General features: G+C 46.2%; 1 protein-coding gene across 3 annotated transcripts; it reads left to right on the top strand.

Moving 5' to 3' along the window:
• The first annotated feature begins 6,189 nt into the window (after positions 1–6,189).
• On the top strand, positions 6,190–13,575 carry LOC311592929 (uncharacterized protein). 3 transcript variants are annotated; one of them, XM_084773831.1, is made up of 2 exons: positions 6,190–6,472; positions 12,452–13,575. In XM_084773831.1, exons 1-2 carry the CDS (start codon positions 6,249–6,251, stop codon positions 13,173–13,175), a joined length of 948 nt encoding a protein of 315 aa, XP_084629957.1. In that variant the 5' UTR covers positions 6,190–6,248; the 3' UTR covers positions 13,176–13,575. The 3 variants fall into 3 exon arrangements, with proteins under 3 accessions (XP_084629957.1, XP_084629956.1, XP_084629955.1); XM_084773830.1 differs by lacking the exon at positions 6,190–6,472 and having other exon boundaries at positions 12,393–12,810; positions 12,859–13,575; XM_084773829.1 differs by lacking the exon at positions 6,190–6,472 and having other exon boundaries at positions 12,393–13,575.
• The last annotated feature ends 5,200 nt before the right edge of the window (positions 13,576–18,775 follow it).

Below are 18,775 nucleotides of genomic sequence, written 5' to 3' on the forward strand. Positions count from 1 at the left end.
CTGGAGTCCACGTGGGAATGGCATTGTTGAGACAGGAACCAGCATTCCTGGACTGTGTGAGAGCAATGTCCCCACACTCATCATCAGATCTGTATGTTCCTAAAGACATTGAGTTGTCTTTTTTTGCCCCTTCATCATTCTGTTTCTGGGATCCTTTGCATGTATTCTGTCTTTTCCAGGTGCCTCATGAGAGCCCCTCACACTATCTACCTTTGGGGTCTTCAGTTCTCAGAGTTAATAAACACTCTCCTCACACAGTCTGTTTTTAACACAATTCTTTTCTTAGTCCCTTTAAATTCATTGCCTACACACCCCTCTTCTCCGAGGCAGCTCCTGCTGTGGGCCTTCTGAATCACAGGGCATACCATGAAGACAGCATAGAAAGACAGAGTATCCTGAGAGGACACAGGAAGGGGAAGGAGCCAGTCTCTGGATTCTGACTGAAGCCTCACTAGCTGAGAATCAATAACCCAGACACAATTAACATTTGCTATGAAGGTTCCTGACGGAGGAACAGATATTCTTTTTACACAGAGATATTTGTGTAAATTTAGATACACATTTAGAATGCTAAAATGCCAATAAACCCAGTTTATGGGACCAAACATATATGATTTGAGTATGGCTTGACTTCTTTCCCAGGTATTTTCTGAAGATCTCACAGACAAGATTATCTGCTTTGGTTTACAGAAACACACAACCTTTGGCGGGTGCTCCTTCATCAGCTATGTCCTGTCAAGTGTACCAAATGATCTCATTTCAGTTCCTTCAGCAGCCTTTTAAAGTTAGTAAGTTCAAAATCCAAAGGCAATCTTGTATTTGACTATTGTAAAGACGCTGCAGTGGATGCTGTCTGCTCTGCCTACAGAAGCTGAGCCCCATGCTCTTGTCCATGTCTTAGTCTTTCGCCGAAAGCCTCACTTTATATCAATCCCTGTGCTTACATTTATACTACAAATATTTTTAAATAAACTTAATTCTGTTTCATGTGAACTTGTGTTGAAATTTCATCCTTTGTACAAGGCTAAGGACTTGGTTTTATGTGAGTGGAAGCAGAGAGAGAGAACAAAGGGTCTTCTGATGTCCTAGAGGCACAACGTCTCCATTTTGGGAGAGTCTGGGGCAATCCATCAATGGGGCTCTCTCTGTCACAGCTTTCAGGGTCACTCCGCAGCAGGCTGGACAGAACAGTGAGGAAACTGAATAATGACTCAGGTCACTGACCCTGGATGGTATTTTTGCATAAATACCACAAGACATGTTAATTGTTACAGCAGTGACTTACAGCTTACTTTAAATGTAAAGGAATTCATACTGTGGAGTCTTAATGAAACTTAATAAAGAGGCTGATGTGATGGCTCAGCGGGTGAAGGCACCAGCCTGACCTGAGTTGGTAGGCCTCAAGACCAATGTGGGAAAGGAAAGAACCAACTTCTGCAAGCTGCCCTCTTGTATTCTCACATGCACTGTGCCATATGTGCACAGACATACACACATAAACACACATGATAATAAACAAACCTCACAACAACAGCAGCAAAAATAAACCCATAAGGAAATTCATGCTTTCCTTGACTGAGCCTAAAAGAATCTTCTTCCTGGAAATGGCTAGGCCTTCACATGCCATAGAGGGCTGTGTGTGTGTGTGTGTGTGTGTGTGTGTGTGTGTGTGCGTGTGTGTGTTGTATGCCTCTGTGTGTGCCTACATGGGTGTATGTGTATATATATATATATGCATGTGTGTGTGCCTCTGTGTTTGTGTATGTACATGCATGTGTATTCCTCTGTGTGTGTGTGTGTATGTATGTATACATGTGTATGTGTGTGCCTCTGTGTGTGTATATGTATGTGTGTGTGTGCCTCTGTGTGTGTGTGTGTGCATGCATGTGTATTCCTGTGTGTGTGTGTTTGTGTCCCCATCCAGTGTGTTCAGACAGTGGCTCTCAGACCAGCCTGTGTAGTGGAAGGCCCCGGGTCAGGATTACAGCTTCGTGGTTTCCCCAGCCCTTACTCTCCAACTCTTGGGTGAACCTTGTTTGGGGTTGCCCCTTGCACAAGGACAAGAAGCAGTCTCAAGCTGAGACATGTGGTAACTCAGGATAAATGATATAGAGAATGTCAGTATACCCCAACCTCTTCCACATGTTAGTGCCAGCAAGGGTGCCATCCAAAGAATGACCCAGCAGACACATGAGCATATAAACTGACAAGGCACTCAAGCTACACCTCTGGCCATAAAACTCTGAAAGGGACCTGTGACCATATCTACCTGTGATATAGGTCTTGTTGCCTCCTCTCGGGAAAGCAAGCTGCTTATCAAGCCAAATGGGAAAAGCAGAGCAAGGACAGAAGCAGGCGGGCCCAGTGGTGTTGGCCACCAGCGCCCCCTGCAGCCTGGGCGGGTCAACAGCTTCCTCCTCTACGCACTGCAAACACAGACAGGGCAGGTGTGGACTCAAGAGCTTCCGCACTAGGTTTTTGGAACTGGGATAGGTTTGGATGGTGCATCTGCCTGTTCAGAGAAGACGGCCCCATAGCTGGGGTCACAGACTCTTGGCTTGGAGCTGAGGTGTACTAGCTGAGCTTTTAGTGCTGGATTTGGAGTCATCTAGGAGATACACTTCCGGTGTGGAGGGGCATTTCTAGAGCGGCCCGAGAAGGGAAGACCCACTTTGAATGTGGGTGGCACCATCCCACGAGCTAGGGTCTGAAACTGAATAAAAAGGCAAGAGGGAGGAAGCCAGCGGAGCGCAGCATTCATCTGCTTCCTGACAATGGAAGAAGTGTGAGCAGCGTCCTCAAGTTCCGGCCGCCATGCCTTCCCTACCATAACGATGGATCGCACCCTCAAAGCGTCCGTCAGAGTAAACTCTTCCTCCCTCAAGCTGCTTTTTCAGGTCTTTCGTCACAGCAATGAGAAAGGTAACTAATGCGAGAAGGGCCTCCTCTTAGCTCCCCGCCACCCTAACACCCATGTCCCAAGGGGAAGCAGAGCCAACCCCCCTCCAATAGGACCTTTCAACACTTCACCCCCCAAAAAATCAACCCAAAGCACACCTGGGTCCCAGTACAGCATCGAGGAGAACGAGACTAGTCCTAAGAGGGGAGACGTGCACCAGGAAGGCACAGGTGTTGCTCATGTTGTCAGCTGGAGTCCCAGGAACAGGAAACAGAGAGGAGGGCCATGAGGAAGGACAGATAACTTCCTCTTTGGAGCTGGGAACACGTCAGGGAAAGTTGAAAGCCCATGGGGCTCCCCTACATGGTGAGCTAGACATATGTGTACATGTACACGGAGGCCAGAGGCCCTCCTCAGGAACCAGCCACTTCATTTTGGAGTCAGTGTCTTTCACTGACCTGGAACCCACAAATTGGCCAGTGAGCCCCAGGAATCCTCCTGTCTGCCTTGAAGAGCTTGGGACCCAGATTGTAATGTGGGTTCTGGTGATCTGAATCTGGTCATTCTATTGCACAGTAAGCAGGCTACCATCTGAGCATTCCCTGAAGAACCAAATGGATGTCTTCCAAACACATTTCTGCCATTGAGAGTGTTAAGGTGCCCAGTACGGTAACACACAGGTGGACAGCCACAGGGTGGTCATGATATAATGCATTCCACAGAATTCTTCTCAGCTCTCACAAGCCCTGAAAAGAGTTTGTTTCAGGGACTGTCTTTTGAATAATGCAAGTCATATATGACATGTCCTCAAATTTGACAACAATTCTAAAACTTCACATTATAAAACTGAGAACAAGCTTTATATACTGATAATAAATGAATACAACTTTAGGGCCTAGGGCCATGGCTCAGTCAGCAAAATGCTTGGGTTATAAGCATAAGAATCTGCATTTAATTCCCAGGACACATATGGTTTTTGTTTTTTGTTTTAAGCTGGCATGATGGCACATGTTTATGATCCTGGCACAGGAGATGAGGAGGCAGGCACATCCCTGGGCCTCATTGTCCATCCACCTTAGCCAACTAGGAACTTGTCATGAGTAAGTTCCAGGTCAGCCGAAGACCTTAGGTCCTAGTTTCATATTTGTTAATCGTGACAAGATAACCCTGACTACAAGTGACTTAGCAGAGAAAGGGTTTATTTTAGTTCCAGGTTACAGTCTGTCACTATAGGGAAGTCACAGGGACAGGTGCTTGCAACAACTAGTCACATCACACCCGTAGTCAAGAACACAGAGGAATTCACTCCTGCTATCTTGCTTGCTTACTTGTGCCCAGCTTGACTTCTCTGCTCTAAGAGGGTTTTGTGTGTGTGTGTGTGTGTGTGTGTGTGTGTGTGTGTGTGTGTGTGTGTATTTATTTGTGTCTCTACATGACTGTGTTTATGTGAGTGCATGTATAGCACTCAGAGGCCAGAAGAGGGTGTCAGATTCCCTTGGAACCAGAGTTCCAAGCCACCTCGCCTGGGCGTTGGGATCCAAACTTTAGTTCCCATGGCTGAGCAGCAGGGGCTCTTAACCACTGAGCCAGCTCTCCAATGCTTCTGTTTCTACACTCATAGACAATTTGGAACCCTCTGCCTAGGGGATGGTGCTGCCTCCGGAGGGCTGAATCAATGAACTTAATTAGGACAATTCCTGATAAACATGCCCACAGGCTAGTTGAAAAGAGACAATATTGACTAAGATTCTCTTTCCAAGGGATTCTAGGTTGTGTAAGTTGACAATTAAAGTTAACCTTCACATTTGGTTTAAAAATAGTGTAACACTTAAGGCTGTTCTCTGGCCTCTTGCACACATGCATACAAGTGCACATGCCCACATATACACATATTCACATCCATGCCTACACACACACACACACACACACACACACACACACACACACACTTCTGGGAGCTATGGTAAAAGAAATACTGAATCCTGCTGTAGTTATCAAAGGTCAAGTGCAGCTACAACGGGGCCAAAGAGAAGCCATCAGTTGCCCTCAATCTGCTCTGGTGAGAGCTGGGAGAAACTTGCCGGGCAGTGCACTGGGAGAGGTGCACAGCACGGACTAGGCATGGGGAGGGCTGCTGCCAGCCAAGACTGAAGACTGCAGAGCATGCCAGGGACTGGTAAGGCATGTACGGCTTCCACACCAGGCCAGTGTTGAGGTTAACCTCACTGGACTGGTAAGGAGAGTGGGCCCCAGGATTGTAAACATAGCAGCCTTGGAAAATAGGTCAACATTGTGAGAGATTCTTGTTCTGTTTTGTTTTTTAAATGGGACTAGGAGATGGGTCAATGGGAACTGAGTTTAGCTCCCCATCACCACATAAAACCAGACACTATAGTGCACCCTTGTGGTTAGTTCCAATATGGGAGAAATAGGTCAATCCTGGAGGTTTGCCAGCCAAACAGCCAAGTGAGCTCCAGGCTGAGGAGAAGCTGGTGACCACAAAAGCAGAAAGCTGAAGAGAGTTGAGGAAGACATTTTATGTCAGCTTCTAGCTTCTACATGTGCACATATGGGCACATAGGCACTCTACACACATGTATGTGTTGCTAGCACACATATGTACATACTGCACACACACATAAACACACACAGAATACCAACAAAAATGTTGACACTGAGGAGTGGCTTTTAGGTAAACTGTTTCTTGTCTAATGTTTTACTTTACCATTCTTTTTTTTTTTTTTTTAATTTTTCAAGATATGGTTTCTCTGTGTAGCCTTGGCTGCCCTGGACTCTCTTTGTAGACCAGGCTGGCCTCGAACTCACAACAACCCACCTGCCTCTGCCTCCCGAGTGCTGGGATTACAGGCGTGCCCCACCATGCTCTGCATATTTTACTTTCATTTAACTACGCTTTAATTCATAATGTTGAAACATTAAGATTAAAAAATGAAAAAAGATTAAACAATGAGATAATTTTCACTATAGAAATTTCTCTAATCTCTGGGAAAGACACCTTGACCCATTGTGACATGTGATCAAATATGACAAGTCACACAGCCAAGCCCCCACCTAAAACAGAAAAAAGCAACACAGGAAAGGAGCTCAATTTAGAAACCTAAGACAGTGTATGCTGGGTTGGAACTAACAGAGTCTTGTGGCCCAGAAACAAGCAATCACCAGCTTCAGAGAAAGGCATAAGGAGGAACCAGGAAGTGAACATGTGCAGCCTCACACCTGACCTGGGCAGGGCTATAAAAGCCCCAGGCTCAGGAGGCTCCACACCTGCACATCTTCCCTCTCCACCTGCTCCTCTGACCTGCTCCATCCTCAACCCAACACCAGAACCATGAGCTGCTGTGGCTGTTCTGGAGGCTGTGGCTCCAGCTGTGGGGGCTGTGGCTCTAGCTGTGGGGGCTGTGGCTCCAGCTGTGGGGGCTGTGGCTCTAGCTGTGGGGGCTGTGGCTCCAGCTGTGGGGGCTGTGGCTCCAGCTGCTGCTGCAAGCCTGTGTGCTGCTGTGTGCCCACCTGTTCCTGCTCCAGCTGTGGGGGCTGCAAGCCCTGCTGCTGTCAGTCCAGCTGCTGCAAGCCCTGCTGCTCCTCAGGCTGTGGTTCCTCCTGCTGTCAGTCTTGCTGCTGCAAGCCCTGCTGCTGTCAATCTAGCTGTTGCAAGCCTTGCTGCTGTCAGTCCAGCTGCTGTAAACCCTGTTGCTGTCAGTCCAGCTGTTGCAAGCCTTGCTGCTGTCAATCCAGCTGCTGTAAACCCTGTTGCTGTCAGGCCAGCTGTTGTAAACCCTGCTGCTGCGAGTCCAGTTGTTGTGGGCCTGTGTGCTGCCAGTGTAAGATCTGAGTGGCTGACCACACACTCCAAGTAGCTCCAGCACATTCTGAATCATGTGCAAGCAACCCAGTGCTGCATGTCAAAGCCTCACCTCCCAGTTCTAAACTCATCCTCCTGAGAAATGGAAGCTACACTGCCGGCCATGGCTGTGGCTTCCCAGATTCGGAAGACCTTCTCTTACCTGTCACTGCATCTCAAATCCCATGACTCATTTGCCTTGGGTGAGATGCCTGTCTCTACCTCCACACATAGCACAGGATTGAACTGAGCTTGTTCAATCCCCAGGCTAGTCACTGCTATCCTCACACAACTGCCACCCCTGCCATCATCCCTGTACCCAGCCTGTGCTTATCTGCCAGACTGAAGCACACTCACAAATAAACAAATAAACACATAAACATTTCTTAATTCTGGTGCTTAAAATCTATGTTTAAAGTTTCTTTTAAAGAGTCATGACTCCTGGAGCTAGAGAGATGGCTCAGAAGTTAAGAGCACTGACTGCTCTTCCAGAGGACCTGAGTTCAATTCCCTGCAACCACTTGATGGCTCACAACCATCTATACTGTGATCTAATGCCCTCTTTTGTCCTGGAGATATATGTGCAGCCTGAGCACTGTATAATAAACAAATAAATAGTTTTTTTTAAAGCTGTCACTCCATTATAAGAAGCCTACACTCACATTCTTGTGTGTGTGTGTGTGTGTGTGTGTGTGTGTGTGTGTGTTAAATCTTTATCGGTGCCTGTTCATGTTTGTGTATGATTGCAGGTTCATGCACCAAAACAGATGTGTCAGAGGACAGCCTCAGGTATTGGTCCTTATCTTCTATCTTATTTACCACAGGACTCCCGTTTATTTGTGTATGCCAGGCTTGATGGCCTATAACATTTTGAGGATTCTCATGTGTCCACCAGGTTGCCATAGGAACAGCTTAGATCACAGATGCGCACTAGCATGTCGGACTTTGTGTGAACTCCAGTGGTTCAGACTCAGATTCTTGCCTGTGCATGGCAAGGGTTTTGCACAATGAACCATTTCCCCAACCTAAAGGTGTGCTGTAATTCAAATTCATAAAACTGGAGGTAAAATGATAGATACTACAACATATGCCATTGAAATCTAGAGGATTATTAGAGAATCACAGAAAGAAAACTAAGGCAAATTTCCTTGATGACACAGACACAAAAGTCCTAAATAAAGTTTATGCAATAGTAATTCTACAATACATGTACTGCTAAACTTTTCTTTATGTTGTCAATTTGAATGTACAAGCTAGCATTATCTAGAAATACAGACCTGAACTGAGCAATGGCCTCCATCAGATTGGCCTGTAAGAAAGTCTATGGCCCTTTTCTTAGTTAAAGGATGATGTGGGAGGGTCTAACCGGCCATGAGTGTAACACCGTAGGCAGCTGATCCTGGGTTGTGTAAGAAAGCAAGATGAAGCAGGTCATGGTGGCCCACACCTGTAATCCCAGCACTCCAGAGGCAGAAGCAGGCAGATCTCTGTGAGTTCTAGGCCAGGCTGGTCTACAAAGGGAGTCCAGGACAGCAAGGGCTGTTATACAGAGAAACCACGATTCTAAAAAATGAAACAAATAAAAAACAAACAGAAGAAGAAGAAGAAGAAGAAGAAGAAGAAGAAGAAGAAGAAGAAGAAGAAGAAAGAAAGAAAGAAAGAAAAAGAAAGCTAGAAGAGGGTCTAGGTAGATGGCTCCACAGCTAAGAGCACTGACATCTCTTCCACAGGACACAGGTTTGATTCCAGGCGTCTACATAGTGGCCACAGTTCCAGGAGATGCAGCAGCCTCTTCTGGTGTCGCAATCACTGCACACTTGTGGTGTGCAGACATTCATGCAAGGAAAACACCCACACACATAAAATAAATAAGTGTTTTTAAAAGTTAAATTGCTGAAAATATTCTTTCTGGCAATGAGGACACATGATGCAGAGACAGAGACAAGACAGACAGAATGGAGAAGGGAGAAGGAAGAGAGAAAGGAAGTAGGGAAGGAAGGAAGGAAAGAAGGATGGAAATAACCTAAGAAGGAAGGAAGCTGAGCAAGCAGGTAGGCTACATTCCTCCATGATCTGCCTCTAGATTCCTGCCTTAAATGATATGGAAATGTCAGCTAAATAAGCTCTTCCCTTCCACAGATTGCTTTTGGTCAGTATTTTATCACAGAAACAGAAACCAAACCAGGACAATACATTTATTTCTTTTTGTTTGGTTTCTTGTTTTGTTTTTCCGAGACGGAGTTTTTCTGTGTACCCTTGGCTGTCCTGGACTCACTTTGTAGACCAGGCTGGCCTTGAACTCACAGTGATCTGCCTGCCTCTGCCTCCTGAGTGCTGTGATTAAAGACATGCTCCACCACCGCCCAGTGACAATACATTTTAAATCATACACCACAGACTACCATGATACCTTAGTGGGTAAAGGCATGTGCTACGCTACCAAGTTGGATGACCTGAGTTTGATCCCTGAGACCCACATGGAGGGAAAGAGAACAGACTCCTTCAAGTTGTCCTCTGACTGCCACTTGTAATTGTTGCCACTGGCACGTGTGTAATAATTATTAAGTAAGTAACATTAAAAATTCTAAATATTATAATATTAGGCTTTGCATATAAAAATATTGATACTTTGAAATGTAACACTGATCATGTGAAACATTTAAGATTTTAGACATAGCTGGTCATGGTGGCACACACTCTTATCCCAGCACTCCAGAGATGGAGACAGGAGGATTGCTGTAAATTTGAGGCCAGCCTGGTCTATTAAATGAGTCCAGGACAGCCATGGCTAAACAGAGAAACCCTGTCTTGAAATACCAAAAAAACAAAAACAAAAACAAAAACAAACAACAAAAAACCCTTAGACCTTACATTTATTGTTTTATTTGTGCATGCACACACTCACACATTTGTCTTTATGGGCACCACATATATGTTTATGTCCTAGGAGGCCTGAAGACAGCATCCCCTAGGAAGTAGAGTTACAGACTGTGTGAACCACCACGTGTGTTCTGAGAACTGAATCTATGGCCTCTGTAAGAGCAGCCAGAGTTCTTAAGCCCCAAATCCTCTCTCCAGTCCCGAACTAGATTTTGAATTGGCAGTACATAAAGCCAAAATAAATTAATTATTTTTTGGTTTTTTTGAGACAGGGTTTCTCTGTTACTTTGGCTTTCCTGAACTCCATTTGTAGATGATGCTGGCCTCAAAATCACAGTGATCCACCCGCTTCTGCCTCCCATGTGCTGGGATTAAAAACATGCGCCACCATGCCTGGCACCAAAATAAAGTTTTAAGACCACCAAACGACCAATCATGGAAAAGGAAAGAATGAAACAACATCCTTTGCTCTCAATATAAAATAGATTCCTGGTGGATCGCTTAAATCTGTGATCAAGATCAAAACTACAGTGGGAAAGCACTAAGATGGGGTGGAATTCAGATTCCTCAATGAAATAATATTGTCTTCTAGATGTGATAGTGTCTCCATTGTCAGTCTCTCCCAATCCACTATTTTCTGTGATAGTGGATTAGAGTCATATTTTATGACTCTAATTACTGATTGGGCCACAGGCACACCTTTCTGATTGAGCATCAGCCTCCAAAATCCCAGAGACACAGATATCTGGAGATGAGGCTAGACTCCACTTAAGCAGAATGCTTACTCAGAGTACCATGTGACTTTGCACCCCCTGGTGGTGAACTGCACAAAACTCCAGGTGACAAGAGACTTGGGAATGGCCAAGTTTACATCCTAAGACCTTTAAACTGAGCCCCTCCACCCTCTGTGGCACAGGTAAACTCACTACTCTAGACTGCTAAAACACCAGCCCCAGACATGCAATAAAACAGGTCCTCAAAGCCCTCAGACACAGCTGCTGGAGTCCACAACTGTTTCAGGGACTAGCAAATGACGGAAACTTCTAGAACTCATGTACTAAGCATCTCCATTGAGACCCATAAGAGTTCAACCCGGTCAATAATCTCCAATGGAGACAATGACATGGTGCCTATGTCCAGATTCTCCTAAGATGCTGGGATCAAAGCGTCAGACACACCGTCCTTCCTTCTTTCCTTCCTTCCTTCCTTCCCTCCTTCCTTCTGTCTCTGTCTATGTCTCTCTCTCTCTCTCTCTCTCTCTCTCTCTCTCTCTCTCTCTCTCTCTCTCTCTCTCTCAGAAGCAGTGTTTTCATATCTCTCTTCCCAGTTTCCTCCTAGAGACAGAGTTAAGCCAGATGGCAAGGAAGAATTCTGCCAGCTTGGAACCTTCCAGAAGATTCATCCAATGGGCAGCTCCCAGCATTGCCTTCCTCCTCTCCCACAGCCTGAGAAGGCAGAGTGGTGGTGACTATGTATACTAACCTTTCCCTGATCCTCCTTCGACGCCCCTTTGCTGATCAACTGACCAACTGCCTCTAATACTTAAACACACACGCACGCGCGCGTGCACACACACACACACACACACACACACACACACACACACACACACACACGACTTCGAGACTCAATCCCAGTCAACCATCTCTTCTCAGATTATGGAGCACAGCCATAGACAACAATGATGGTGCCTGAGAACTGAGAGGTTTTGGATCACCTGACCTCACTAGGATAGATGTGAGAGAAATGGTCATGTTTGTTCTTCAGTCATGGATTGAATATTCCTGTTTGGACTAAATATTCCTGTTGAGGAGTTATTTTTCTATGCTGCACCAGCCAGCTTGCAGTTTACTCACTGGTCCCATCCCTCTACCATACTAGCTGACCTGGAACCACCCAGCCTGCCTCTAGACATGGCTGTGAACCTGCAGGACCAATAGGGTTTGCCTGGGATACTGCAAAACTACTGTGTGGGAGGCCTGTAGGCAGCTCTCTATCCTCCCTGATCAAGGCAGACTACAGACCACCATCTGCCTTCCAGATTTCATTAAGTCTTCACAGAGTCTGGCTCTGAGGTTGCTCACCATCCACAGACAAGCAGGGTCTTCATGGAGGGGACAGACAGGGTTTCACATAGACACAGACAAGGGCCAAGCTGCCACCAATGGCACCCTCTTCACCAAGTCCCTGGAGGGGCTGGAGAGATGACTCAGAGGTTAAGAAGGGTACTGACTGCTCCTCAAGAGGTCCAGGGTTCAAAACCCAGGAACTACATGGTGACTCATAACCATCTATAATGTAATCTGAGGCCCTCTCCTGACCTGCTGGTGTATGTGCAGGCAGATCACTGTATAAATAACGATGATGATGATGATGATGATGATGGTGGTGGTGAAGAAGAAGAAGAAAAAGAAGAAGAAGAAGAAGAAGAAGAAGAAGAAGAAGAAGAAGAAGAAGAAGAAGAAGAAGAAGAAACAAACAAACAAAAGAAGTCCCCACAGATGCTGCAGAGAAGTACCTGACAAGGATATAGTCACTGTCAGCACATGTGACAGACTTGCACCTGAGACCCAGCCAACACAAGATAATCCCAGACTGGGTGAGAAATGTGCACCAGGAAGGAAATAGGAAACAGAGCTACAGCCAGGGAAAGACACACACAAACAACAGGGAAGTGACCAGGTGCAACTTCACACCTGACCTGGGCAGGGATATAAAGGCTCTAGGTTCAGGAGGCTCCATACCTGCACATCTTCCTTCTCCACCTGCTCCTCTGACCTGCTCCATCCTCAACCCAACACCAGAACCATGAGCTGCTGTGGCTGTTCAGGAGGCTGTGGCTCCAGCTGTGGGGGCTGTGGCTCCTGCGGCTCCTGCTGCTGCAAGCCTGTGTGCTGCTGCAAGCCTGTTTGTTGCTGTGTGCCCACCTGTTCCTGCTCCAGCTGTGGAGGTTGCAAGGGAGGCTGTGGCTCCTGTGGGGGCTGCAAGGGAGGCTGTGGCTCCTGTGGGGGCTGCAAGGGAGGCTGTGGCTCCTGTGGGGGCTGCAAGGGAGGCTGTGGCTCCTGTGGAGGCTGCAAGGGAGGTTGTGGTTCCTGTGGGGGCTGCAAGGGAGGCTGTGGTTCCTGTGGGGGTTGCAAGGGAGGCTGTGGCTCCTGTGGAGGCTGCAAGGGAGGTTGTGGCTCCTGTGGGGGCTGTGGCTCCTGTGGAGGCTGCAAGGGAGGCTGTGGCTCCTGTGGGGGCTGCAAGGGAGGCTGTGGCTCCTGTGGGGGCTGCAAGGGAGGCTGTGGCTCCTGTGGGGGCTGCAAGTCCTGCTGTTGCCAGTCCAGCTGCTGCAAACCCTGCTGCTCCTCAGGCTGTGGTTCCTCCTGCTGTCAGTCTAGCTGCTGCAAACCCTGCTGCTGTCAATCCAGTTGCTGCAAACCCTGCTGCTGTCAATCCAGCTGCTGCAAACCGTGTTGCTGTCAGGCCAGCTGTTGTAAACCCTGCTGCTGCGAGGCCAGTTGTTGTGGGCCTGTATGCTGCCAGTGTAAGATCTGAGTGGCTGACCACACACTCCAAGTAGCTCCAGCACATTCTGAATCATGTGCAAGCAACCCAGTGCTGCATGTCAAAGCCTCACCTCCCAGTTCTAAACTCATCCTCCTGAGAAATGGAAGCCACACTGCCAGCCATGGCTGTGGCTTCCCAGATTCTGAAGACCTCCTCTTACCTGTCACTGCATTCTCAAATCCCATGACTCATTTCCTTGGGTGAGATGCCTGTCTCTACCTCCACACATAGCACAGGATTGAACTGAGCTTGTTCAATCCCCAGGCTAGTCACTGCTATCCTCACACAACTGCCACCCCTGCCATCATCCCTGTACCCAGCCTGTGATTATCTGCCAGACTGAAGCACACTCACAGACAATTAATAAACCAATAAACAAATCTTAACTCTTGTGCTTAAAATCTATGTTTACTGTATGTTTTAATAAGTTGTGACTCCGGTATGAGAAGCCTACGCTCACATTGGTGTGTGTGTGTGTGTGTGTTACATTTTTATGTGTGCGTGTTTGCATGTGATTGCATTTTCATTCGCCATGGCAGGTGTGTCAGAGGACAGCCTCAGGTAATGGTCCTTATCTTCCTCCGTATTTGATGCAGGTCTCTTGTTTATTTGTGTATGCAGACTTGATGGCCTATGACATTTTCAGGATTCTCATGTGTCCACCATGTTGCCACAGGAACAAACTAGATCACAGATGCGCACTAGCAAGTCTGGCTTCATTTGCACTCCAGTGGGTCAGACTCAGAGTCTAACCCTTGCCCAGCAAGTGTTTTGCACACTGAACCAACTCCCCAGCCTACCGGTGTGCTTCCTGTTTCTAAGTGCCTGCCTTTCTATTTTCAATAAAACCCTGACTCTGCTTCATACTGGCAAGTCCTGGGTTTGCCTAAGCCAAGTTCCCTCATGGACTAAAGGAACATAACTTGGGATGCTCAGGGTCACAGTGTAAGCTGTGCCTCTGCAATGAACCACTGACCCCTTGACCAGTGTGGCAGCTCTTGGCCCAAGCAGAGCACCAGCTGGTGAGAATGAAGGGAACAGGAGAAAGTTCTCTCTGCTGCAACACAAGCACCTCAGCTGGAAGGAAAAGCCAATGACTTCTTTTCCTTCCTTTTTTTATTCCACATTCTTCCCAGATGTTTTCTCTAATATTTATCTCTAGTCTTTTCCCCCCTCCATCTCTTTCTTTTCTCCTTTTCTTTCTCAAATGCTCTCTTTCTGAAAACCTGGCCTTTTCTTTTTCTATTCCCTATGCTTCCCTTATCATATTTCAGTATTTTTTTCTCACCCCCTTGTGCATCAATATTTTATTTTCATTACATTTTTTATCTCTGTATGTATTCTGTGTGTACTTTGCTGTTTTATATGGCCATCATTGGTGACACCCTTAATGCTAACTGCATTTTACTGCATTCATACACATGGTTTGATTTGATGATGTTGCTGTGGGTGGTTCTCTCTTTGAATGGTCTTGGGCATCAAGCCATGGAAAGAACAGTTGCTGGCTAAAGGTGCCCTTATTTAAAAATGGAAGAGGGGTTTGGGAGATGGAATAGTGGTTAGAGCTCAGGCTGCCTCTGTAGAGTACCTGAGTTTAACCTACAGCACCATCACCTGGTTTACAACTGTCTATAACCCCAGTCCCAGGGGATTCAAGGCCTCTTCTGTTCTCTTCAGGCACCAGACACATGTATGATACACAGCCACACATACATGAAAATTACCTATCCACATTAAAACAAGTAATACAATAAAATAAATTTAAATGGAAGAGCTATTCATCCCAACAGATACACATATCTCAACAGAGAACACGAAGAATTTCAAAACAAAAGGCCACATGACTCTTCTCAAAGTTCATAACCCTTCAAAAAGTGGATGCATTAACACCAAAGTGGACAGAATGCCAGGTTTCCTGGCTAGTTTCATGTCACCTTGACACAAGTTACAGTCATTTAAGGAGGGAACCCCAATTTAGAAAATGCCTCCACTTGGGCCAGCATCAATCTCTGCAACCACCTCTATGAGAGAGAGCCTGCCTCTGACACTATTACTGACACCCAGCTCTGCTTGCAGACTGGAACCTAGTCTGAGACCCTCTACCCAGCAGCAGACAGAAAAAGATGCAGGGACTCACAGCCAAACATAAGATGGAGCTCGGGGTGCCTTGTGAAAGAGTTGGGGGAAAGATAGAGACTGGGGAGAACAAGAAGTCCACAAGAAGATCAACAGAGTCAACTCACTAAAGTCAATGGGGCTCATAGAAACTGAACCACTGACCAAAGAGCACGCATGGACTGGACCCAGGCTCCCGACACATATGTAACTGATGGGCGGCTTGGTTGGTTGGTTTTTTGTTTGTTTGTTTGTTTGTTTGTTTGTTTGTTTTTTCGAGACAGGGTTTCTCTGTGTAGCCTTGGCTGTCCTGGACTCACTTTGTAGACCAGGCTGGCCTTGAACTCACAGTGATCTGCCTGCCTCTGCCCCCTGAGTGCTGGGATTAAAGACATGCTCCACCACCGCCCAGTGACAATACATTTTAAATCATACACCACAGACTAGCATGATACCTTAGTGGGTAAAGGCATGTGCTACGCTACCAAGTTGGATGACCTGAGTTTGATCCCTGAGACCCACATGGAGGGAAAGAGAACTGACTCCTTCAAGTTGTCCTCTGACTGCCACTTGTAAATGTTGCCACTGGCATCTGTGTAATAATTTCTAAGTAATTAACATTAAAATTCTAGAGATTATACTATTAATCTTTGCATATAAAAATATTGATACTTTGAAATGTAACACTGATCATGTGAAACATTTAAAATTTTAGCTTTAGCCAGGTGGCACACACCTTTAATCCCAGCACTCAGGAGGCAGAAGCAGGCAGATCTCTGTGAGTTTGAGGCCAGCCTGGTCTATCAAGTGACTCCAGGACAGCCAAGGCTACACTGAGAAATCCTGTCTCAAAAAACAAACAAACAAACAAACAAACAAAAGATCTTAGACGTGAAAAGAACTAGATATTATTTTTTTTATTTGTTCATGTACATGCTCACACATTTGTCTTTATGTACCACGTGTAGGCCTATGTCCAAGGAGGCCTGAAGACAGCATCAGATCCCCTAGGAGGTAGAGTGACAGACTGTTGTGAACCACCACATTTGTTCTGGAAACTGAATTTAGGGCCTCTAGAAGAGCAGCCAGTGTTCCTAAGCCATAAGTCTACTCTCCAGCCCCAAACTATAGTTTGAATTGGCAGTACTAAAAGCCAAATTATTATTATTATTATTATTATTATTATTATTATTATTATTATTATTATTATTATTATTTTGGTTTTTTTGAGACAGGGTTTCTCTGTTATTTTGATTTCCTGAATTTGCTTTGTAGACCAGGCTGGCCTCAGACTTAAAGTGCTCCACCTGCCTCTACCTCCCAGGTGCTGGGATTAATGGTGTGAGTCACCACACCTGGCAACAAAATGAAAAATTTAAGACCATCAACCAACCAATCATGAAAAAGGAAAGAATCAAACAACACTCTTTGCTCTCAATATAAAAGAGATTCCTGCAGGTGTGTTGCTTAAATCTGTGATCGCATAGCCAAAAACTACAGTAGGAAAACACTAAGATGGGCTGGGATTCAAACCATTCAATAAAATAATATTGTCTTCTAGATTTCATGGTGTCTCCATTGTCAATCTCTCCCAATCCACAATTTTCTGTGATTGATTTTATGACTCTAATTACTGATTGGGCCACAGGCACACCTTTCTGATTGAACATCAGCCTTCAAATTCCCACAGAGACAGATTTCTGGAGAATGCTTACTCAGAGTACCATGTGACTTTGCACCCCCTGGTGGCGATCTGGACAAAACCCCAGGTGACCAGAGACTTGGGAATGGCAAAAGTTTATGCCCTTTGAGCTGAGCTGCTCCACCCTCTGTGACACAGGTAAACTCACTACTCTAGACTGCTAAAACACCAGCCCCAGGCATGCCATAGAACAGGTCACCAAGCCCTCAGACACAGCTGCTGGAGTCCACAGCTGTTTCAGGGACTAACAGATAATGGAAACCTTCTATAACTCATGTACTAAGCATCTCCGTTGAGACCCATAAGAGTTCAATCTGGTCAAAAATCTCCAATGGAAACTATGATATGGTACCTATGCCCAGGCTTTCCTCAGTTGCTGGGTTTGCAAGCATCAACCAGCCTGACCTACCTTTCCTTCCTTCTCTCTCTCTCTGAAAAGCAGTGTTTCCCCATCTCTCTTCCCAGTTTCCTCCTAGAGACAGAGTCATGTGATAAGCCAGAGGGCAAGGAAAACTTCTCCCAGCTTGGAACCTTCCAGAAGGTTCATCCAAGGGGCAGCTTCCAGCATTGCCTTCCTCCTCTCCCACAGCCTGAGAAGGCAGAGTGGTGGTGACTATGATCCACGTTCGATGCTTGCTGTTGTCTCCTAGTAGACTATCTAATCAGACTCACAGAGTTATCTTTTCAAAACTCTTTCCTGATCAACAGACCAAGTGCCTCTATACTAACACACACACACACACACACACACACACACACACACACACACACACACACACACACACAGGTGTTCAGGTCTGCAGTGAGCCCTGCAGACTCAATCCCAGTCAACCATCTCTCCTCAGATTATGGAGCAGAGCCATAGACAACAAGGATGGTGTCTGAGAACTGAGAGGTTTTGGATCACCTGACCTCACTAGGATGGATGTGGGAGAAATGGCCATGTTTGTTCTTCGGTCACCGAAATCCCTTCCAGTTTGGACTAAATATTCCTGTTGAGGAGTTATTTTTCTATGCTGCACCAGCCAGCTTGCAGTTTACTCACTGGCCCCATCCCTCTACCATACCAGCTGACCTGGAACCACCCAGCCTGCCTCTAGACATGGCTGTGAACCTGCAGGACCAATGGTGTTTGCCTGAGATAGTGCAAAACTACTGTGTTGGAGGGCCTGTAGGCAGCTCTCTATCCTCCCTGATCAAGGCAGACTACAGACCACCATCTGCCTTACAGATTTCATTAAGTCTTCACAGAGTCTGGCTCTGAGGTTGTTCACCATCCACAGACAAGCAGGGTCTTCATGGAGGGGACAGACAGGGTTTTACATAGACACAGACAAGGGCCAAGCTGCCACCAATGGCACCCTCTTCACCAAGTCCCTGCAGGGGCTGGAGAGATGACTCAGAGGTTAAGAAGGGTACTGACTGCTCCTCAAGAGGTCCAGAGTTCAATTCCCAGCAACTACATGGTAACTCATTACATCTATAAAGTGATCTGAGGCCCTCTTCTGACCTGCTGGTGTATGTGCAGGTAAATCATTGTATAAATAATGATGATGTTGATGATGATAATGATGATGATGATGATGATGGTGATGATAATGGCAATGAAGAAGAAGAGGAAGAAGAAGAAGAGGAGGAGGAGAAGGAGGAAGAAAAAGAGGAGGAGGAAGCAGAGGAGGAGGAGGAGGAAGAAGAAAAGAAGAAGAAGAAGAAGAAGAAGAAGAAGAAGAAGAAGAAGAAGAAGAAGAAGAAGAAGAAGAAGAGAAAGAAG

This window comes from Acomys minous (assembly GCF_964271855.1).
Source record: "Acomys minous genome assembly, chromosome: 2".
NCBI lineage: Eukaryota > Metazoa > Chordata > Mammalia > Rodentia > Muridae > Acomys > Acomys minous.